Source organism: Oncorhynchus nerka, linkage group LG2, assembly GCF_034236695.1.
Source record: "Oncorhynchus nerka isolate Pitt River linkage group LG2, Oner_Uvic_2.0, whole genome shotgun sequence".
Classification (NCBI taxonomy): domain Eukaryota; kingdom Metazoa; phylum Chordata; class Actinopteri; order Salmoniformes; family Salmonidae; genus Oncorhynchus; species Oncorhynchus nerka.
The window spans coordinates 10,258,640-10,282,728 of record NC_088397.1 but is presented as its reverse complement, the minus strand read 5'-3'; the positions used below and the strand labels follow the sequence as shown (position 1 = coordinate 10,282,728).

The 24,089-nt window shown below is 47.6% G+C and overlaps 2 protein-coding genes across 9 annotated transcripts in view; both read left to right on the top strand.

Moving 5' to 3' along the window:
- Nucleotides 1-750: 750 nt before the first annotated feature.
- LOC115120387 (indian hedgehog B protein-like) lies at nt 751-15,232 on the top strand. The gene is made up of 3 exons (XM_065023073.1): nt 751-1,742; nt 8,050-8,311; nt 13,805-15,232. Exons 1-3 carry the CDS (start codon nt 1,443-1,445, stop codon nt 14,524-14,526), a joined length of 1,284 nt encoding a protein of 427 aa, XP_064879145.1. The 5' UTR covers nt 751-1,442; the 3' UTR covers nt 14,527-15,232.
- A 1,270-nt stretch (nt 15,233-16,502) lies between these two features.
- The window catches only part of bin1b (bridging integrator 1b), a 41,843-nt gene continuing 34,256 nt past the window's right edge, over nt 16,503-24,089 (top strand). For 2 of the 8 annotated variants that reach the window (XM_065023010.1, XM_065023022.1), the window contains exon 1: nt 16,506-17,001. In XM_065023010.1, coding sequence (XP_064879082.1) covers nt 16,909-17,001 — 93 coding nt within the window. In that variant the 5' untranslated portion in view covers nt 16,506-16,908. Of the gene's footprint in view, nt 17,002-24,089 lie in introns of all 8 variants that reach the window. The other 6 variants (XM_065023031.1, XM_065023040.1, XM_065023018.1 and 3 more) reach the window with 5 other exon arrangements.

Sequence of the window (24,089 nt, the reverse complement as noted above, 5' to 3'; positions counted from 1 at the left end):
TGACCGAATGCATAGCGCTAACTGTAATGTTTGGTGGAGGAGGAATAATGGTCTGGAGCTATTTTTCATGGTTCAGGCTAGGCCCCTTTAGCTCCAGTGAAGGGAATTCTTAACCCTACAGCATACAATGACATTCTAGACCATTATGCGCTTCCAACTTTGTGGCAACAGTTTGGGGAAGGTCCTTTCCTGTTTCAGTATGACAATGCCCATGTGCACAAAGAGGTTCATACAGAAATGGTTTGTCGAGGTTGGTGTGGATGAACTTGACTGGCCTGCACAGAGCCCTGACCTCAACCCCATCGAACACCTTTGGGATGAATTGGAACGCTGACTGCGAGCCGGGCTTAATCGCCTAACATCAGTGCCCGGCCTCACTAATGCTCTTGTGGCTGAATGGAAGCAAATCCCCGCAGCAATATTCCAGCATCTAGTAGAAAGCCCTCCCAGAAGAGTGGAGGCTGTTATAGCAGCAAAGGGGTGACCACAGTGAGGGTACAGGAGTCGTTGACGGGTTTTGGATGTCCTGACTGTCTCCCTTAATGAAATCGGACATGCATGCGGCAATTACCGCGCTTCTTACTGAGGGCGATTCAATTATGTTCGCATTAACAATATTCTGGAGGAGGGGGGGGCGCGCGCGTCTTTCACCAGGTTATGAGTTCAAGATAATCACACGGGTCCAAAGGACAGTATCGGTGTGTGCGCGAGTCTAGGCGGCTGTAGGCTGTTGTTTGTCTAGCACAGTGGCGTTGAGCAGAAAGAGCCGAGCGTGTGGGCAATAAAGTGAAATGGCTCGGCCGGGCTAACCAGATGGGAGGAGAGGTAGGCTGGGACGGGACAGAGGGCAGGACTGGCAGGGCGCGGTCTCCTCCACGGCATCTGATCTTTCGGAACTCTTCCATTTCCAGTTGAGCTGAGAGTCTTGCACCACAGGCCACGCATTGAGAGCCAAGCCGAGTGGCAGGAAAACCGCTGCGGGGACACCCTTTGACCGCTACCCAAAAAGCCCAGTCAGTCTGCGCACCGGGGCCTGTCTGACTGAGGGACGTTTCTCACAGCTAAGGGAACGGCTTTGAACCTGTCTGCCAAGATAAACGATTTTTCCCTATTTATGCGCGTGTCTCCGCTTGAACTGTGAGACGAGACGTTCACCGTGAGAGGAGCAACTGAACGCGCCGGTACTTTATTATAGGGGATCTTACCTGGGGTTTTAAAAGACGCCGGCGCTGTACTCCATCTCCAGTAGCGCAGCGTCTTTTTGCGCGCCGGGATATGGCGAGTTTTGGGGACTTGGTGATTCATTTGTAACTGTCCTCCTCCCCCTCTTGTACCCTGTGAAAGGAGATAAGCAGCGACCAGGGGGAGGAGGGGTTTTAAATTGATCAGTGACATTTTTCTGTCACCTCCTTTTGGGGTGTCCGTTGGCGTGGGTGAGTGGAATGCTACTCCCCAGGCTCGTGGTGTGCCTCGCCGGGTGCGCAGTGATTCTCTCGCAGGTCAGCGAGGGCTGCGGGCCAGGAAGGGGATATGGCAAGAGGAGGTCACCGAGGAAGCTTGCGCCACTTGCCTACAAGCAGTTCAGCCCTAACGTAGCGGAGAAGACACTAGGTGCGAGTGGTCGATATGAGGGGAAAATAACACGGAACTCGGAGCGCTTCAAAGAGCTGACCCCGAACTATAACCCTGACATCATATTTAAAGATGAAGAGAACACAGGTGCAGACCGGATGATGACACAGGTAAGACTAGCCTATACCCTGTATAGACTAGATTCGTAAAGCCCTACTGTGATATCATGCTTCATTGGCCATGTCAAACACATCTGCACGACGGGACACTTGTATGTGGTATTGGGTAGCTCCCTAAAGCCTACCTCTTGTACTTTGTACAGCCTTTAAACCCGTGGACCTGTCTTATCGATGCCGTGTTATTGACTTTGGTTTCCTGGCCAGGAGCAGTGCACAGCACTGATTACAGAGTGCGTATTTGCACAACGTGCTTGAGTCACGCAATCCAAAGAGCGTATTGTTGGCAACATGATAGATATGGAGGGTGACTCAGAATGGTATTGGGATATAGAGAGGTTTGCCAGTCTGGCCCTCATCAGGTCACCCGCAGGACATCAGTAAAAGTTGGACTGGCGGCTCAAATAACTGGTCTGATGGTTGGTTCCAACATTTTTCGTGCAGAGCTGAAATAGCATCGCATGAAGATATTTGGAGTTAATTTAAATTGGGGCTGCCGCATGCGTAAAGCTGGGCAGCTGCAACAAACCTTATAACGCAACCCCTTCTATAAAAGTACGGAATAGTGGAAGCATGTAATTAAAACACTATGTCCTCTGTTTTTACATTTTTTGGGAAAAACACCCAATCGTCCAACTTGGTCAGAGCCTGACTCGGTGCATATGCAAATGTTTACAGTTCGTTTAAGCCTGACTGGCCAGAGTTAACGGTCGCCTTTTGGACTGTCAGACCTTTTACGACACGCTCATTGATGTGGTTCCGAGAGTGGAATTTATTTGACTTCAATTCCCTAGGAATAAAGTATTTATATCTGCCTCTTGTGACCACGGGCTTCCTCTGAAAGGCGAGCATTTATGTCCCCCACGTGGAAACAGAGTGCCAGATCTCACTCGGGTTGTTAGCTGTCACCTCGCTCCAAGCGCACACAAACACACAGGGCTGCGCGTTTAACTTGACCTGCGCACAATTTATGTGCTCCGAGCGCGACCGCCGCCGCCTGCCGCAAGAGACAACCTCCTGTTTGTTTTTCACCATTTTGTGTTATTTTTCTGTTTGTTTTTGAAGCACATGTGCAAAAATAGTCCACTTCACATGCATTCAAGACTTAATTATACACATTTTTCGCCTCTTATTTTTAAATCAGCGGTGGTGACTTGCCTGCCCGCGAGTGGCACTGGAGCGCGCATACAGACGTGACTGTTCGGCGGCTGAAGCCATAGGTGTGCACACTGCACAGGCACGTGTTGTCAACTCGACATCGAATGTTTGTGTAGCTCGTGGTCAGTGCGAAACCGCGCCTACAGAAACCCCGTCGATCTGTACCTTGAAAGTAAAACCAACAAAATTAATCGACTGATTTATGGACTCGAGTTCGTGTCTGCGACCGCAGAGGAAAAAAATTGATGTTAAAATCCACACCACTCTGTGAAAAGGCATCTATTGGGACTCTGCAATGAGCTATTCTTATCCCGGTGAACCTGAGAGGACCGACATAGAAAAATAAGTTAGAACACCATACATAGATTTTGAAATACAACATTGGCCAAACTAATAGCCTAAACCTATCCAAATGCAACACGTAAAAGACACATAGTGTCAAAATATTATTGTAACCTATAGGGGCCACTACCAATCTAGCCCGAGTTTAGCTGTGCAGTTGGCCTAGAGTGGCAGTGCCTATGTCTCCACTTAATAGAAATCATGCGGTAGAATACATACACTGAGTGTACAAAACATTATGAACACCTGCTGTTTCCTTGACAGACTGACCAGGTGAATCTAGGCCAAAGCTATGATCACTAATTGATGTCACTTGTTAAATCCACTTCAATCAGTGTCGATGAGGGGAGGAGACAATTGAGTCATGGATTGTGTATGTGTGAAATTCAGAGGGTGAATGGGCAAGACAAAAGATTTACATACCTTTGAATATTGTGTGGTAGTAGGTGCCAGGCGCACTGGTTTGAGTGTCAAAAACTGCAAAGCTCAACAGCTTCCAGTGTGTATCAAGAGTGGTCCACCACCCAAAGGACATCCAGCCAACTTGACACAACTGAAGGAAGCATTGGAGTCAACATGGGCCAGCATCCCTGTTTCAGTCCGTTCGACACCTTGTAGAGTCCATGCCCGGCAAATTGAGGCTGTTCTGAGGGCAAAAGGGGGGAAACTCAATATTAGGAAGGTGTTTCTAATGTTTCATACACTCAGTGTGGTATGTATGTATGTATGTGTAGACCCCGGGGCACAACTGAGCAAGAGGACAAGTACATTAGAGTGTCTAGTTTGAGAAACAGATGCCTCACATGTCCTCAACTGGCAGCTTCATTAAATAGTACCTGCAAAACACCAGTCTCAACGTCAACCATGAAGAGGTGACTCCAGGATACTGGCCTTCTAGGCAGAGTTGCAAAGAAAAAGGCATATCTCAGACAGGCCAATAAAAAGAAAAGATTAAGATGGGCAAAAGAACACAGACACTGGACAGAGGAACTCTGCCTAGAAGGCCAGTGTCCCGGAGTCGCTTCTTCACTGTTGATGTTGAGACTGGTGCTTTGTGGGTACTATTTAATGAAGCTGCCAGTTGAGGACATGTGAGGCGTCTGTTTCTCAAACTAGACACTATAATGTACTTGTCCTTTTGCTCAGTTGTGCACCGGGGCCTCCCACTCTTTCTATTCTGGTTAGAGACCGTTTGCAATGTTCTGTGAAGGGAGTAGTACACAGTATTGTACGAGATCTTCAGTTTCTTGACAATTTCTCGCATGGAATAGACTACATTTCTCAGAACAAGAATAGACTGATGAGTTTCAGAAGAAAGTTATTTGTTTCTGGCCGTTTTGAGCCTGTTATCGAACCTACAAATCCTGATGCTCCAGATACTCAACTAGTTTAAATAAGGCCAGTTATTTTGCTTCTTTAATCAGGACAACAATTTTCAGCTGTGCTAACATAACTGCAAAAGGGTTTTCTAATGATCAGTTAGCCTTTTAAAATGATTAACTTGGATTTGCTAACACAACGTGCCATTGGAACACAGGGGTGATGGTTGCTGATAATGGGCCTCTGTACGCCTATGTAGATATTCCATTAACAATCAGCCGTTCCCAGCTACAATACTAATTTACAACATTAACATTGTCTACACTGTATTTCTGATCAATTTGATGTTAATTTAATGGACAAAAAAACAGCTTTTCTTTCAAAAACAAGGACATTTCTATGTGACCACAAACTTTTGAATGGTAGTGTATACACTACATTCGGAAAGTATTCAGACCCCGTGACTTTTTCCACATTTTGTTACATTACAGCCTTATTCTAAAATTGATTAAATAAATTGTTTTTTTTTCCCTCAATCTTCACACAATACCCCATAATGACAAAGCAAAGATAGGTTTTTAGAAATTTTTGCAAATTCATAAAAATAATCTGAAATATCACATTTTCATAAATATTCAGAACCTTTACTCAGTACTTTGTTGAAGCACCTTTGGCAGCGATTACAGCCGTGAGTCTTCTTGGGTATGACGCTACAAGCTTGGCACATCTGTATTTGGGGAGTTTCTCCCATTGTTCTCTGCAGATCCTCTCAAGCTCTGTTCGGTTAGATCTGTAGCGTCGCTGCACAGCCAATTTCAGGGCTCTCCAGAGATGTTAAAATGGGTTCATGTCCGGGCTCTGGCTGGGCCACTCGGACATTCAGAGACTTGTCCCGAAGACACTCCTGCATTGTCTTGGCTGTGTGGTTAGGGTCGTTGTCCTGTTGGAAGGGGAACCTTCACCCCAGTCTGAGGTCCTGAGCACTCTGGAGCAGGTTTTCATCAAGGATCTCTCTGTACTTTGCTCTGTTCATCTTTCCCTCGATCCTGACTAGTCTCCCAGTCCCTGGCGTTGAAAAACATCCCCACAGAATGATGCTGCCATGAGCATGCTTCACCGTAGGGATGGTGCCAGGTTTCCTCCAGACAATGCCCTTGGGTTCAATCTTGGCGTCATCAGACCAAAGAATCTAGTTTCTCATGGTCTGAGAGTCTTTAGGTGTCTTTTGGCAACTCTAAGCGGGCTGTCATGTTCCTTTTATTGAGGAGTGGCTTCCATCTGGCCACTCTATCATAAAGGCCTGATTGGTGGAGTGCTGCAGAGATGGGAGAACCTTCCATAAGGACAACCATCTCCACAGAGGAACTCTGGAACTCTGTCAGAGTGACCATCGGGTTCTTGGTCACCTCCCTGACCAAGCCCCTTCTCCCCTGATTTCTCAGTTTGGCTGGGCGGCCAGCTCAAGGAAGAGTCTTGGTGGTTCCAAACTTCTTCCATTTAAGAATGATGGAGGCCACGGTGTTCTTGGGGACCTTCAATGCTGCAGACATTTTTTGGAACCCTTCAGCAGATCTGTACCTCAACACAATCCAGTCTCTGAGCTCTACGGACAATTCCTTCAACCACATGGCTTGGTTTTTGCTCTGACATGCACTGTCAACTGTGGGACCTTATATAAACAGGTGTGTGCCTTTCCAAATCATGTCCAATCAATTGAATTTACCACAGGTGGACTCCAATCAAGTTGTAGAAACATCTCAAGGATGATCAATGGAAAACGGATACACCTGAGCTCAACTCACAGCAAAGAGAGTGAATACTTATGTCAATAAGGTATTTCTGTTTTATAGGGTATTGTGTGTAGATCAATGAGGGGAAAACAATGTAAAATCCATTTTAGAATAAGGCTGTAACGTAACAAAATGTGAATAAAGTCAAGGGGTCTGAATACCTTCCAAATTCACTGTGTACATATAGGTGTACCTAATGTTTTGTACACTCAGTTTATATGTGTGTGTGTATATATATATATAATACACCTACCACTGTGTATATGTGTGTGTGTATATATATATATATATATATATATATATATAATACACCTACCAGACATGTACACTGTATGTGTTCTGAACAGAAATGGACACAGGGTGAAACAGTAAGGGCCTGTGTATATCAGCGGCTTAGGGAATCCTGTGACCTAACCCATCCTTTCAGTCTGCAGAAGCTATATGTCACACTGTCTACATGTCCCTCAAATTGTCATCTGGACCTCCAAGACAGTTCTGTTGCTTTTTTTCTATTCTTCCCCTCTAATCAGGGAATGATTTAGACCTGGGACACCAGGTGAGTGCAATTCATTATCAGGTAGAAGAGAGAACCAGCAGTAGTCCGGACCTCATATAGGATGAGATTTGAAGACCCTGCTCTGTTCACAGTTATCTCCATAAAGTAGTGTCATGTATCCTATTGTGAATGAGATGGTGACAAAAAATAATGAGAAATTTAGCTTTAGGTGATCTGAGGGCAAGTGTGTGTGTGCTTGGTGCGTGTGTGTGTGTGTGGTGTGCTTGGTGTGCTTGGTGTGCTTGGTTTGTGTGTGCTTGGTTTGTGTGGGTGACTAGGGAACGTCCAACACCCTCAGGGTCCTCAATAGGACCTCTCACCCTCTATTTGCTCACCCTCACCAGACCCAAGTTTGGGGAGAGCTGCATTGGCTGACTGTTCATACCCACGTCTCCCTCTATCCTCCTGTCCTATACCCTCTAACTTCACACCACCCCTCTACCCCAATACCCCCCTAACCTCACCCCAACCTACCACTCCACCCTATCCCACCTACCTCTCCACCCTATCCCACCTACCTCTCCACCATTTCTCCGGTCCCTAACTTAGACTCTCAGCCTCCTCTCTCGCCACAGAGAGCAAACACCCAGGCTGATGAGACTGTAGGGGGGCATTGTCTGCTGGCCAGATGCAGGGGGGGTGGTGTTGAGGAGTGGGGCCTTCTGTGGTGGGGTGGCTAGTTTGTTGAACAGCCCCAGGATTCTACATTGGTTGGATGGGGTGGATGCCTGATGGATAGCTCTTGCACCAGGGTTCTTTCTCAATTGGCTGTCCTCGAATGCTTGTGTCTGGACTTTTTGATCTTCTCCTCCAATGCCTTTTGAGCAGGAGGTGAGAAAAGAAGACACGAGGAATCAAGGAAAGACCATTGAGAAAGAGCTATGGACTACATTGAGATGGATGTGTAATCATTCTTTCAGCCATTTTAAATCCATGAACTGTTATAAATGCACTTTATTACACACTGACACATGTAGATTCACCCCACAACTCTAATACTCCTGTCTCTCTTGCCTCCCTCCCTCCCTCCCTTCCCTCCCTCCCCTCCCTCCCCCTCCCCTCCCCTCCCTCCTCCCTCCCTCCCTCCCTCCCTCCCTCCCTCCCATGACCCTTAACCCTTTACCCTCCCGGGCAGCGCTGCAAGGACAAGCTGAACTCTCTGGCCATCTCGGTGATGAACCTGTGGCCGGGGGTGCGCCTCCGGGTCACAGAGGGCTGGGACGAGGACGGCCACCATTCTGAGGAGTCGCTCCACTATGAGGGACGGGCGGTCGACATCACGACCTCTGACCGCGACCGCAACAAGTACGCCATGTTGGCTCGACTGGCAGTTGAGGCCGGCTTCGACTGGGTCTACTACGAGTCCAAGGCCCACGTGCACTGCAGTGTGAAGTCGGGTGAGAGACGGAGAGAGAGGGGCAGGAAGGAGGGGAGGGAAAGAGGGCTGAAGGGGAGAGGGAGATTGAACAAGCATCAGAGAGAGACCGGAGGAAGGAGGATGTAGCAGTAACACACTGTGCATGGACGTCTGTTTCACCTAACTGCCACTAATGAACAAAAAACAACCTCTCACTCTTTCTCGGTACGTGATAATAGTGAAAATATGGATAGTGAATGATTTGATACACAGTGAATGATTTGAGAGGGTTTTTGACTGCCTTCACCTTAACTGGACACACATTGGACACTTAGCAGAGGAGGGACAGCATCACCTCTACATTCCTTACTAAACACAACACTGAACCACTTGAAGACGCCCTTCAACAGTGGCCACCTCGTCACTATGGATCAAATCAAAACGGACGCCTGCTTTTTTGGGGGGGGGGGTCACAGCTAGAGGGACATACAGCCGCTTTGGGTGACTGACTTCTCAGCTTCTTCCCTAACCCCTTCTAACCCTCTTCACCGCAACTGTCTCTTGACCCATCTATGGCCTGTCCATTGTTGCTTAAAGCTTACATTAGGATCAGTAGAGTGACTCACCATTAAGGGAGAGGTAGCTACTGCAACTTTATGTGGTCACTCCCTTATGTTACTGGCATGTTATGCTGCGGCAATATGTTGGTGCGCAGCGTTGCTTCAGTTTACTTTGTGTCTCTCTTCTGCTTTCTCCCATTGATGTAGCCTCATTGATAAAGCCACAGACGTTAGTAGTGTAGCTAAGCGATGATCCTTGTTCAGGACTGATTTGGTTGTCAGGGGAACGGTATAGAACACAGAATAGAGCAGAGACAGATCAAACTGTCTTCTCTTGTACTACGTGGTGCCTGAAATGATCTTTTCCCTCTGTCCTCTCTTTATTTATTTTCCCTCTATCCTCTCTCTATTTATTTTCCCTCTATCCTCTCTTTATTTATTTTTCCTCTGTTCCTTCTGTCTTTCCTACCCAGATCGGGTTGCGAGTCACCAGTCCTTGACTTGATCGGAAGACGGCACCGGGCGCCATTTTTTTATTTTTTTTCCCAACTGAAACCTCAAACTGTGAAAAAGAAAAACCACTCAAGAAAGGCATCTCTTCATAGACCAAGAAGTCTCATCTGCTGCTACAAGTGACATCATAATACCAAAGCTTCCTTGAAACTCCATTCTAACACTTACTGAGGGGCGGGGCGGTAGGTAGCCTAGGGGTTAGAACGTTGGACTAGTAACCGAAAGGTTGCAAGATTGAATCTGGTAAAAATCTGTGGTTCTGCCCCTGAACAAGGCTGTTTCTAGGCCGTCATTGAAAATAAGAATTTGTTCTTAAGTGACTTGCCTAGTTAAATAAAAGGTCAAATAAAACTGAGTGGGGGACCCAAAAACTGACACCAATACAAAGAGCCCACAAGGGAGCGCTACCCAACCAGACCCCTACTACATTTAGGACTGGAAAGTCGAATGAAGAAGAAGAAGAATGATTTACCAAGAAGGTGCCCCTAGATGCTGATCTTGGGTCAGTTTTGTATTTTCCCCACTAATGGAGCTTATGATTGGGAGAACGGAAGCTGATTCTAGACCTGTGCCTAGAGGAAACTTCACCCCTGAACAACCAAGTACATGTTACACCATACATTGGAGATGATGTGGAGTTTGAGGTTATGTTGGTGCAGTGGGCGGAGTCTCAGTCCACAGATGATTAACCTCCACTTCCTGATTCTCCGATCATTTGGCTGGACCTGGCCTTGGTCCTACCTTGCACAAATATTTGTGTAGATAGACTTGAGACAGTCCCAATGTACCACATCAAGTTCAGTACCTTAAAACACAAATGAACACAGACTTACACACACAAACTGAGGGATGGAAACACACACACACACACACATTCAAATAGCAGCTTTAATCTTTCAGCCAGCTTTTGTTCTTTTCTGTGGAGTAGACGGAAATAAAGAAGCTAATATTTATTTAAAGGGCGGAATATATTTGCAATGCTTAGACTTACTGTGTACCTACCCACCTCACAGAATGCATTGTTTCACAACCTCTCTCTCTCTCTCTCTCTCTCTCTCTCTCAGACTTACTGTGTACCTACCCACCTCACAGAATGCATTGTTTCACAACCTCTCTCTCTCTCTGACTTACTGTGTACCTACCCACCTCACAGAATGCATTGTTTCACAACCTCTCTCTCTCTCTCAGACTTACTGTGTACCTACCCACCTCACAGAATGCATTGTTTCACAACCTCTCTCTCTCTCTCTCTCAGACTTACTGTGTACCTACCCACCTCACAGAATGCATTGTTTCACAACCTCTCTCTCTCTCTCAGACTTACTGTGTACCTACCCACCTCACAGAATGCATTGTTTCACAACCTCTCTCTCTCTGACTTACTGTGTACCTACCCACCTCACAGAATGCATTGTTTCACAACCTCTCTCTCTCTCTCTCTCTCTCAGACTTACTGTGTACCTACCCACCTCACAGAATGCATTGTTTCACAACCTCTCTCTCTCTCTCTCTCAGACTTACTGTGTACCTACCCACCTCACAGAATGCATTGTTTCACAACCTCTCTCTCTCTCTCTCAGACTTACTGTGTACCTACCCACCTCACAGAATGCATTGTTTCACAACCTCTCTCTCTCTCTCTGACTTACTGTGTACCTACCCACCTCACAGAATGCATTGTTTCACAACCTCTCTCTCTCTCTCTCAGACTTACTGTGTACCTACCCACCTCACAGAATGCATTGTTTCACAACCTCTCTCTCTCTCTCTCAGACTTACTGTGTACCTACCCACCTCACAGAATGCATTGTTTCACAACCTCTCTCTCTCTCTCTGACTTACTGTGTACCTACCCACCTCACAGAATGCATTGTTTCACAACCTCTCTCTCTCTCTCTCTCAGACTTACTGTGTACCTACCCACCTCACAGAATGCATTGTTTCACAACCTCTCTCTCTCTCTCTCAGACTTACTGTGTACCTACCCACCTCACAGAATGCATTGTTTCACAACCTCTCTCTCTCTCAGACTTACTGTGTACCTACCCACCTCACAGAATGCATTGTTTCACAACCTCTCTCTCTCTCTCTCTCTCTCAGACTTACTGTGTACCTACCCACCTCACAGAATGCATTGTTTCACAACCTCTCTCTCTCTCTCTCTCAGACTTACTGTGTACCTACCCACCTCACAGAATGCATTGTTTCACAACCTCTCTCTCTCTGACTTACTGTGTACCTACCCACCTCACAGAATGCATTGTTTCACAACCTCTCTCTCTCTCTCTCAGACTTACTGTGTACCTACCCACCTCACAGAATGCATTGTTTCACAACCTCTCTCTCTCTCTCTCAGACTTACTGTGTACCTACCCACCTCACAGAATGCATTGTTTCACAACCTCTCTCTCTCTCTCTCAGACTTACTGTGTAACATACCCACCTCACAGAATGCATTGTTTCACAACCTCTCTCTCTCTCTCTCTCAGACTTACTGTGTACCTACCCACCTCACAGAATGCATTGTTTCACAACCTCTCTCTCTCTCTCTGACTTACTGTGTACCTACCCACCTCACAGAATGCATTGTTTCACAACCTCTCTCTCTCTCTCTGACTTACTGTGTACCTACCCACCTCACAGAATGCATTGTTTCACAACCTCTCTCTCTCTCTCTCTCAGACTTACTGTGTACCTACCCACCTCACAGAATGCATTGTTTCACAACCTCTCTCTCTCTCTCAGACTTACTGTGTACCTACCCACCTCACAGAATGCATTGTTTCACAACCTCTCTCTCTCTCAGACTTACTGTGTACCTACCCACCTCACAGAATGCATTGTTTCACAACCTCTCTCTCTCTCTCTCTCTCAGACTTACTGTGTACCTACCCACCTCACAGAATGCATTGTTTCACAACCTCTCTCTCTCTCTCAGACTTACTGTGTACCTACCCACCTCACAGAATGCATTGTTTCACAACCTCTCTCTCTCTCTCTCAGACTTACTGTGTACCTACCCACCTCACAGAATGCATTGTTTCACAACCTCTCTCTCTCTCTCTCTCTCTCAGACTTACTGTGTACCTACCCACCTCACAGAATGCATTGTTTCACAACCTCTCTCTCTCTCTCTCAGACTTACTGTGTACCTACCCACCTCACAGAATGCATTGTTTCACAACCTCTCTCTCTCTCTCTCAGACTTACTGTGTACCTACCCACCTCACAGAATGCATTGTTTCACAACCTCTCTCTCTCTCTCTGACTTACTGTGTACCTACCCACCTCACAGAATGCATTGTTTCACAACCTCTCTCTCTCTCTCTCTCAGACTTACTGTGTACCTACCCACCTCACAGAATGCATTGTTTCACAACCTCTCTCTCTCTCTCTCTCTCAGACTTACTGTGTACCTACCCACCTCACAGAATGCATTGTTTCACAACCTCTCTCTCTCTCTCAGACTTACTGTGTACCTACCCACCTCACAGAATGCATTGTTTCACAACCTCTCTCTCTCTCTCAGACTTACTGTGTACCTACCCACCTCACAGAATGCATTGTTTCACAACCTCTCTCTCTCTCTCAGACTTACTGTGTACCTACCCACCTCACAGAATGCATTGTTTCACAACCTCTCTCTCTCTCTCTCTCTCAGACTTACTGTGTACCTACCCACCTCACAGAATGCATTGTTTCACAACCTCTCTCTCTCTCTCTCTCAGACTTACTGTGTACCTACCCACCTCACAGAATGCATTGTTTCACAACCTCTCTCTCTCTCTCTCAGACTTACTGTGTACCTACCCACCTCACAGAATGCATTGTTTCACAACCTCTCTCTCTCTCTCTCAGACTTACTGTGTACCTACCCACCTCACAGAATGCATTGTTTCACAACCTCTCTCTCTCTCTCTGACTTACTGTGTACCTACCCACCTCACAGAATGCATTGTTTCACAACCTCCTCTCTCTCTCTCTCTCTCTCAGACTTACTGTGTACCTACCCACCTCACAGAATGCATTGTTTCACAACCTCTCTCTCTCTCTCTCTCTCAGACTTACTGTGTACCTACCCACCTCACAGAATGCATTGTTTCACAACCTCTCTCTCTCTCTCTCTCTCAGACTTACTGTGTACCTACCCACCTCACAGAATGCATTGTTTCACAACCTCTCTCTCTCTCAGACTTACTGTGTACGTACCCACCTCACAGAATGCATTGTTTCACAACCTCTCTCTCTCTCTCAGACTTACTGTGTACCTACCCACCTCACAGAATGCATTGTTTCACAACCTCTCTCTCTCAGACTTACTGTGTACCTACCCACCTCACAGAATGCATTGTTTCACAACCTCTCTCTCTCTCTCTCTCAGACTTACTGTGTACCTACCCACCTCACAGAATGCATTGTTTCACAACCTCTCTCTCTCTCTCTCTCTCTCTCTCTCTCAGAGCACTCCGTTGCCGCTAAATCAGGGGGGTGTTTTCCGGGAGGGGCGTGGGTGACCCTAGAGGACGGGGGTCAAAGGTTGATCCAGGACCTGCAGCCGGGTGAGCGAGTCCTCGCCTCTTCAGGGAGTGACGGCAGTGGAGAGCTCGTTTACAGCGAGGTTCTCACCTTCCTGGACCGCGACCCCGCAACCCGGAAGGAATTCTACACCATTGAGACAGAAGGCGGGGTTAGCCTGTCACTCACCGCTGCCCACCTGCTGTTCGTGTCCAAGGGAAACTGCTCTGAAGGGGCGGAGCCAACTCCGGGTAGTATGAGGACGGTATACGCCAGCAACGTGCGGCCGGGACAGTGTGTGCTAACCGCAGTGTCTGGGGAGGGGGTTGGAAAGGGGGAGGAGGGGAGAAAAGGCGTGGGGCATCTCTCGCGCATCTCCCGGGTGAGTGTGCAGGAGGACAAGGGTGTGTTTGCGCCCCTCACCCGCCATGGGACGCTGTCTGTGAACGGCATGGTGGCATCGTGCTACGCGGTGGTGGACGGGCATGACCTCGCCCACTGGGCCTTCGCCCCACTCCGCCTGCTGCACCGTTGGACTGGCTCCGCTGGCGGACATTTTGGAGACACCGGGGTTCACTGGTACTCCCAGTTACTGTACTGGATAGGTAGTCTGCTGCTGGACTCTGGACACTTCCATCCCTGGGGACTGGCTGACACAGGGAGGTGAGACTAGATGGGGAAGAGGAAGTAATGTAACTGGCTTGGTTGGGAGATATACAGACCAAATGACCCACTGGACTGATGCCCCATTGGACCTGACTATAAAAGGGCGGGGTTTACCTTGTTCTCGAGTCTAGCACACTGATGCAGAGGGCGGACTCTCAGGAAAAGGGTGGGGCTTGATGACTGACCACGCCCATTTAATTGGAGAGAGGAGATTGAGCCATGAATGAATCTGGACAGACAGACAATATGTGTTCTCTCACACCATAGTATACAAATCATTGTGACCCCTGAGGAAAAACTACAAATGGGTGTGTCCTCTTCACACAGATGGGACAGGTGGACCTGGTCGTGTCTGTGGTGAGACCATAGTTTCTAAAGGGGAGAGAGTTTGTTTTATTTAACATTGAGAGGTGTCTCATTGAAATCAAGCTACCATTATGAAGAACATCTAAAGCATTTTCTTTTTTGATCTTTTTTGATTGCTTCATAGTAAGATGTCCGTAACACGACACAACTATGATGTCGCAACTTGGCAACTGAAGGAAAGTATAGGCTTCATGTATAGAACATATCTAGAGGTATGATATTTTAAGGCAACATTTACTGTATTTTATTAAAGCGATGTCTGAAATATTTATGATTTTAATATTATGTATAATGAGATATTTAAAGATTTATTTTTTGAAATTAAATATTATGGAAATGCTCCTGGTTTTTGTTTTCTATTATAAATCGCAACATTGTAACTATCTTTGCTGTAGATATGAACCCAAGCAACAACTTTAAAGGCTGAAGCCATAAAAGTTATATGAAGGCTTCATAAAGCATTTAAGATTGTTGTTTTCTTAAGTCTTGGCACAGCTTTCAATTCAATTCAATTCAAGGGCTTTATTGGCATGGGAAACATGTGTTAACATTGCCAAAGCAAGCGAGGTAGACAACATACAAAGTTAATATATAAAGTGAAGGAAGTCTCACTTTCTCTCAGATCTTTCTCACTTTCTCTCACTGCCATCTACTGGTAGACAATGATACGGTACGAGGGTGATGGACAATGATACGGTACGAGGGTGATGGACAATGATACGGTACGAGGGTATTGGACAATGATACGGTACGAGAGTGATAGACAATGATACGGTACGAGGGTGATGGACAATGATACGGTACGAGGGTGATGGACAATGATACGGTACGAGGGTGATAGACAATGATACGGTACGAGGGTGATGGACAATGATACCGTACGAGAGTGATAGACAATGATACGGTACGAGGGTGATGGACAATGATACGGTACGAGGGTGATGGACAATGATACGGTACGAGGGTGATGGACAATGATACGGTACGAGGGTGATGGACAATGATACGGTACGAGGGTGATAGACTGATACGGTACGAGGGTGGTAGACAATGATACGGTACGAGGGTGATGGACAATGATACGGTACGAGGGTGATAGACAATGATACGGTACGAGGGTGGTAGACAATGATACGGTACGAGGGTGATGGACAATGATACGGTACGAGGGTGATGGACAATGATACGGTACGAGGGTGATGGACAATGATACGGTACGAGGTTGGTAGACAATGATACGGTACGAGGGTGGTAGACAATGATACGGTACGAGGGTGATGGACAATTCCACGTGATAATATGTTTCTATGATCTCAATTTAACTACACTGCATCGGGGAATCCCATTCAAACCAAGATGCAGAATACAAATATATGATAACGATTACATTTTGTGGCCACGACGACAAAATGTAGCCTACAGATGGTCTACTTTCTCTCAGATTATATAACTGTTTTAAATCATAGTTGGTAGACTGTTAAAAATACTTCAAATGATTCAATGAAATGATAAAGTAGAAGTCTATTCGCAGCAGCAACTCCCACACACCGGTTGCACCCATAACAGTTGGCGAGTCGGCTAATAAGTGTTAACTACTGTGCCTTTAAGAGGATGGACGAGCAGAGGGGAAATGTAATCGCTCCTTAACGGACCAAAGGCTCATCAATTGACTGACGAGCAAGAAGGACGATTTTCGGATCTTTGCTGCGTCAATTCGCTTTTTGCAGCGTCAATTGCCAAAAAGTTACTTTTTTCTTTGTTTTTACACGTGGGACTATGTTGTTAAACTAGTTGATTAGATTACGTGTTGCACCTTTCAGAAACAGTAATCGGGATTACAATTACGCGCCACCCACACCGTTATCGAGGGCTTTTACGCAGCACGGAGTTCTGGGGAGTCCCTCGCATCCGCCCATACCCTTCCTCCTGTTCGACAAGTTCTGTCCCTTTCTTTCCTCACTCCAGTTTACATCGCATAGCTGTTAATTGGGGATTCGGAGCAGTAAAGAACGGTAAAATGGCTGAGGAGCAGGGGAAAACGGGGAAAGGGATCAACACTGGGAAACTGGCCACCAGCATGCAGAAAAGACTTAGCAGAGCGCAAGAAAAGGTAAGCAGGTAGACTGAGACGTGAACTGTTACCCACTTTCACACCACGTTTTTTTCTCTCAATTGAAACCGCACAGAGTGCATTCAACTGGGTACTGTGGCTGTCCAGTTCTACACCCAGCTTTCCATCTAAATGTCAAGCCCGCTCCGCTATTTCTATTTGCGTTCTCGGCCTCATTTGTGAATCTAAGCCGTTAGTTTTGACAGGCAGCAGGGGGTTGGGTTATTGCAGGAAGAGCCGAATGCGCTGACAAATTAAATTGCAGCCACACGCATGCTTATTTTTCTAACCGGTTATCTTTGTTCTGTCCAAATAACTACTTTCTTACAATGCATGTGATACATTGTACACTGTTACAGTAGGATGTTACAGTGTAGACTAGCCTAGCCTATCTCTCAGTGAAGTGGAGGCTATTCCTAAACTTACTGTTTTATTTGACCAGTTTTTTAAAATGTATTTTACTTTTTACTTTTATGTGTCTAGTCCTGGAAATATCCTCACTGAGTGAAGTTTGAAATTATGAGCACGATTATTAATTATATAAGTAATTACATGATAGTGTCAGAATAACATTTTAAGGAGACTTTCTGCTTTCTAAAGCCAAACTTCTCCCAAGTGAAGCAGGCAGGAAATGTTGTCTAGTCGGATGACTCTTTGCCTAAACCCTTGGGAATTAACGACCACAACAACACCAGACTCTGGCATACAGGAAGCTCAGTCAACTGCAAGGGGGAAATAAACCATGGAACAGACAGACCTGGGTCTTCTCTTCAGCTCTCGTTTACCACAGTGGGACACCTCGGTTTCCGTTGGAGTACAGGCTTGTCTACAAATCCACATGGTCACTTCCTGTCATGTCCTCATTATAGGAATGGTAATCCCACTCCTGTCTATTTGGCTTGGAATGACGATCTATGGATGGATGCTTGGCCCCTAGGATGGGGAGGGGAGTAGGGATGGAAAAAGACTGGCTGAGTGTGACTTGGCTTTCTTGTGTGTTTGTCCGTCTGATAATGTGTATACATACAGTGCATACGTGTGTTTGGGAGAGTGCTTGCCAACCCTCCTGGTTTGACCTTTGACCTGGAGTCTTCTGGCATTAACCTTCATCCCCAAGTCAGCAGTAGAGCTATTTCAGGAGATTGAATTAATCCCTGAATGAAATCGATAACTTGAAACGTAAACAAAAAAGTAAAAGGAGTTTTATCGGGAATGAGTTCTCCCGGAATGAGCTCTGTCTGAGTTTACGCTTCTCAAGTGGGGAAGCAACGTTTGAATCACTTCCTTGTTACCCTCACCTGAAAAACTTGAATGTTTCTGTCCCCACCCTCATTAACCATCTCATTCCTCAACATCATAGCCACTATTCTTGTGTTACCATACTTCCAAGTCTCATCCATCGCTCGGCTATTAGAGTGAGAAAGCCAGAAATGTATTTTCCCCCTCTGTCCCACCCCTTCACCCTGCCACCAGCTGTCATCTCTGACCAGTAACTCTGTCCCCCACCCCCCTTCACCCTGTCCTGACCAGCTGTCCCACCCCTTCACCCTGCCTCTGACCAGTAACTCTGACCAGCTGTCTTCTCTGACCAGTAACTCTGTCCCACCCCTTCACCCTGCCACCAGCTGTCTTCTCTGACCAGTAACTGTCCCACCCCTTCACCCTGCCACCAGCTGTCTTCTCTGACCAGTAACTCTGTCCCACCCCTTCACCCTGCCACCAGCTGTCTTCTCTGACCAGTAACTCTGTCCCACCCCTTCACCCTGCCACCAGCTGTCTTCTCTGACCTGTCTTCCCACCCCTTCACCCTGACCAGTCTTCTCTGACCAGTAACTCTGTCCCACCCTTCTTCACCCTGCCACCAGCTGTCTTCTCTGACCAGTAACTCTGTCCCACCCCTTCACCCTGCCACCAGCTGTCTTCTCTGACCAGTAACTCTGTCCCCTTCACCCTGCCACCAGCCCCTTCACCCCTGCCACCAGCTGTCTTCTCTGACCAGTAACTCTGTCCCACCCCTTCACCCTGCCACCAGCTGTCTTCTCTGACCAGTAACTCTGTCCCACCCCTTCACCCTGCCACCAGCTGTCTTCTCTGACCAGTAACTCTGTCCCACCTCTTCACCCTGCCACCAGCTGTCTTCTCTGACCAGTAACTCTGTCCCACCCCTTCACCCTGCCACCAGCTGTCTTCTCTGACCAGTAACTCTGTCCCACCCCTCTGTCCCACCCCTGTCACCCTGCCACCAGCTGTCTTCTCTGACCAGTAACTCTGTCCCACCTCTTCACCCTGCCACCAGCTGTCTTCTCTGACCAGTAACTCTGTCCCACCCCTTCACCCTGCCACCAGCTGTCTTCTCTGACCAGTAACTCTGTCCCACCCCTTCACCCTGCCACCAGCTGTCTTCTCTGACCAGTAACTCTGTCCCACCCCTTCACCCTGCCACCAGCTGTCTTCTCTGACCAGTAACTCTGTCCCACCCCTTCACCCTGCCACCAGCTGTCTTCTCTGACCAGTAACTCTGTCCCACCCCTTCACCCTGCCACCCTGACCAGTAACTCTGTCCCACCCCTTCACCCTGCCACCAGCTGACCAGTAACTCTGTCTTCACCCTGCCACCAGCTGTCTGACCAGTAACTCTGTCCCACCCCTTCACCCTGCCACCAGCTGTCTTCTCTGACCAGTAACTCTGTCCCACCCCTTCACCCTGCCACCAGCTGTCTTCTCTGACCAGTAACTCTGTCCCACCCCTTCACCCTGTCCTGACCAGCTGTCTTCCACCAGTCTTCTCTGAACTCTGTCCCAGCTGTCTTCTCTGACCCTTGTCCCACCCCTTCACCCTGCCACCAGCTGTCTTCTCTGACCAGTAACTCTGTCCCACCTCTTCACCCTGCCACCAGCTGTCTTCTCTGACCAGTAACTCTGTCTGTATGGCTGGTGGTCACATTTAGATTCCACTTTGTAGTTTCTGGCTAGCTATTGGCTAAACCCTCCCTAGTGACTGACCTAAAGTTTCACCAGTGGACGGAGCGGAGGAATCTAGAGGACGCTGTCACTGGGTGCCCATCTTAGTTGTCATAGTGATTTCATGCCAGCCTGCGCCCTCTGAGGGGAGACACAATGAGCAGCCCAATAATGACCCATGCAGTAAAGCATGATAGGAGAATTCCTCCTGGGGAATCCAGATGTGTCTGAATGGTCATGGGGTGGTGGTGGTGCCCTTTTGAAACCTGACAGCCACCCCTGTCTCATTCAGAAGTCCGACACCCCCTGCACTTTGAATACACTGACCTCTGCACCTCTGCCACCCCAGTTATGACCCTATGCTACTCACATAGTGATAAAACCTCCCAGATCCCAGACCCCACCCTCATGTCCCTGAGGCTCAGCTTGTCCCCCTCCCTCCACCACAGTTCTGCCTGCACACCTGTCCATGCCCTGAAACCCCCCAGTCCAGCAGAGAGGTTATCTATGAATAGCAATAGCTCACAAGGCCTCCATTTTGTGTGTGTGTGTGTGTGTGTGTGGTGGTTGGCACTGGCATCCCAGTCAGGCCTGAGGGGGTATTTTGGGGTGCTGAAATTGAACACTGGTCAGCAGCAGCAGGCATGTCTCAGGCCTCTGTCAACGCCTAGTAGAGCAGACAGAGAGGAACACACCTTTACACACACACACACACACAAGATACACTTCTGCGGCACACACACACAGTAAACCTGTTTGGCTCCTGGTAAATCTCACTTAAGACCCAGAGAGGCCTAATGGAGTGTGTCTGTGTGTGTCTAGCACTGGAGCGGAGATTCCTTCTCCATGGATTCCTCTCTACTGGGTAAGGAGAGCTGTCATAGAGGGGGGGGGGAGAAACAGAGAGTTGGGGAAGGAGAGGTGTGAGAGATGGGGAAGGGGAGAGAGGGGGTGGATAAGTGACTGTACCCAGAAAAATACATCACACACAGTCCCATACAGTCACTCTCTCTCACACATACAGTAAACCCATTTGGCTCCTGGTAAATCTCATTAAGACCCAGAGAGGCCTAATGGGGTGTGTGAGGGGGAGAGAGAGAGAGACTGTGTATTTTTCTGTGTGTTCTGTTACTTCTGGTAGTTGGTGGTGGACAGTAGCATGACGTCCTCTCTGCACGTCACGTGGGGTCGGGCTGTTACACTCTGACCTGGGGACTAAAATGTCAACCTTCGGTCAGTGAAGTCAACTGGTTGATTTCAGGGCAGCTACAGTAAAACATTCTATCCAGTTTGGCCTGTCAACAACTCCTGTGGTGAATACCACACTGACAGATCTAGAGGCTATAGAGTTCAACCCTACGGAATATGGAACGGCATCCAGACTCTGGATGAGTCTTGCAATGCTTGGTTGGTGCTTGGTTGGTGCTTGGTTGAATCAGTCCACAGCAAGGAGAAATGAGTGTGTAACTTTCTTTTTGATGTTCTGTTAGTCAGAACATCACCTCAGGGGGGCTTGGTTGACACGTGGAGAGTAGAATGTGCTGGTCAGTACTTGAGGTGTTGTCGGGAGGGAGAATATCACTGGAAATAGTGACACCATTTCTTTAGGACCTTTTAGTTTCCACCTTGCCACAGCAGGTGCTGCAGACAGTCTAGAAGGCATAAGAATAGAACTCGGGACTTCCCCGTCCTCATAACGTATGGAGCTTCTGACCACAGAAGTAGTGACTCGCTCACCGTGTTGAATGAGACCCTGAACTCACGACAACTACGAGCTAAGAGTCTGTGACGAAATGTACTCCTGAAATGTACTCCCGGGACTCATGATCTGTACAGCTTACAGTAAGGCCCCATGCCTGTTGTTTAATCACTGCCAGAGTTCTTTGAAGTCCTTGGCAGTCTTCTACTGTACAGCCCCTCCCCTTCCTGCTATTTCCTCTTCCTCGCTGCACTCCCCCTGACAGACTGCTGCTCATATTGTTCACTTTTTGTTAAAACTTTTTTTTTAAAGAGTACATTATTTTCAACATACCTAGACACCCTAACTATTTGTAGGTTTTTTAGTATGTTTTTAGCATTTGGAGAATGCAGAAATTCTAGTGGAAATTGTTTATCAGTTAGCGGTTCAGGTCAAAAAGTAAACTATCCCTTTAAGACTCAAGTACTCCTTATGGTGGGGGTCATGGATAGAGTTTCTTCCTGCTGCACCCCCCCATTAGACATTCCACCAGAAGGTTGTAACTTCTGATCTGAGGCATGGTGTTAGACAGCATGGCAGTTGGCCAAGGGGGCAACTTTACAGTAGTTTTCATGGGCTAAATATGGGGGATGATGACGCTGTATCAAGGTATCACAGCATCCCTGAGGTCAAACAAACCATCTGGTAGTTATCTGGTTGTGTTGATGGCATTGGGTCAGGCTAACCTCAGTCACAGAAGATAAGACGTCTGTCTGCACCACTACAGTAAACCAGGCCCCAATGCTGCTGTTCCACTACAGTAGACGCTACAGTAAACCAGGCCCCAAGGCTGCTGTACCACTACAGTAGACACTACAGTAAAACCAGGCCCCAAGGCTGCTGTTCCACTACAGTAGACACTACAGTAAAACCAGGCCCCAAGGCTGCTGTTCCACTACAGTAGACACTACAGTAAACCAGGCCCCAAGGCTGTTCTACCACTACAGTAGACACTACAGTAAACCAGGCCCCAAGGCTGCTGTTTCACTACAGTAAACCAGGCCCCAAGGCTGCTGTTCCACTACAGTAGACACTACAGTAAACCAGGCCCCAAGGCTGCTGTTCCACTACAGTAGACACTACAGTAAACCAGGCCCCAAGGCTGCTGTTCCACTACAGTAGACACTACAGTAAACCAGGTCCCAAGGCTGCTGTTCCACTACAGTAGACACTACAGTAAACCAGGCCCCAAGGCTGCTGTACCACTACAGTAGACACTACAGTAAACCAGGCCCCAAGGCTGCTGTTTCACGACAGTAGACACTACAGTAAACCAGGCCCCAATGCTGCTGTTCCACTACAGTAGACACTACAGTAAACCAGGTCCCAAGGCTGCTGTTCCACTACAGTAGACACTACAGTAAACCAGGCCCCAAGGCTGCTGTACCACTACAGTAAACCAGCCCACAAGGCTGCTGTACCACTACAGTAAACCAGGCCCCAAGGCTGCTGTTCCACTACAGTAAACCAGGCCCCAAGGCTGCTGTTCCACTACAGTAAACCAGCCCACAAGGCTGCTGTACCACTACAGTAAACCAGGCCCCAAGGCTGCTGTTCCACTACAGTAAAACAGCCCACAAGGCTGCTGTACCACTACAGTAAACCAGCCCACAAGGCTGCTGTACCACTACAGTAAACCAGCCCACAAGGCTGTTGCTCACTGTAAGAAGCACTGCTGTCATTCATTCTGTGGTGCAGGAAGTGCCACTGTTGCCACTGTTTCTGTGGTGCAGGAAGTGCCACTGTTGCCACTGTTTCTGTGGTGCAGGAAGTGCCACTGTGTCCTAGACTAGAGGAAAGCCCTGTGCCATCAGGAAGTGCCACTGTCTCTGGCCTGGGTCCTTTTCATTTTTTGACACCTATGGTGTTGCCCCTGCTCTTCTGGTTTTTCAGATTGGACAGGCTAAATCAAAATGGCGGAGGCTACAACAGCCTTTGGGAGAACCAGGCAACGGCATTGACACAGTGATTGATTATACCTACCCAGTCTTTTCAGATCTGTCAATACTGTTCCGGTCTTCTTCAGTGATAAAGCCAAAGTGTCAGGACAGGGGTAGTGTTCAATAGGGCACACCATAGCAAAACATGCAACAAGTGTTTCCTATTGGACAAGTTCAGATAGTACCTTGATGTTTCAAAAGTTGTTATATTTTTCCTGTTTTGTGCCTACTGGACACAACCAAGCTCTATGGCAAGAGGCTAGGGAGTGAAATGGAACCTGGTCCATAACTGTGATGTCCAGGAAGTGGTGATCATCCCTGTGGTGTAAGTGAAGGGAAATCCCCTGGTCCCGTGTGGGCCAGGATTAGGCAGCCAGGTGGCCGGGGTTAGTTATAGCCGTGTGGTGGGAGGAGTCAACTGACCAGATTAGCTGGTGACCTTGGCAACA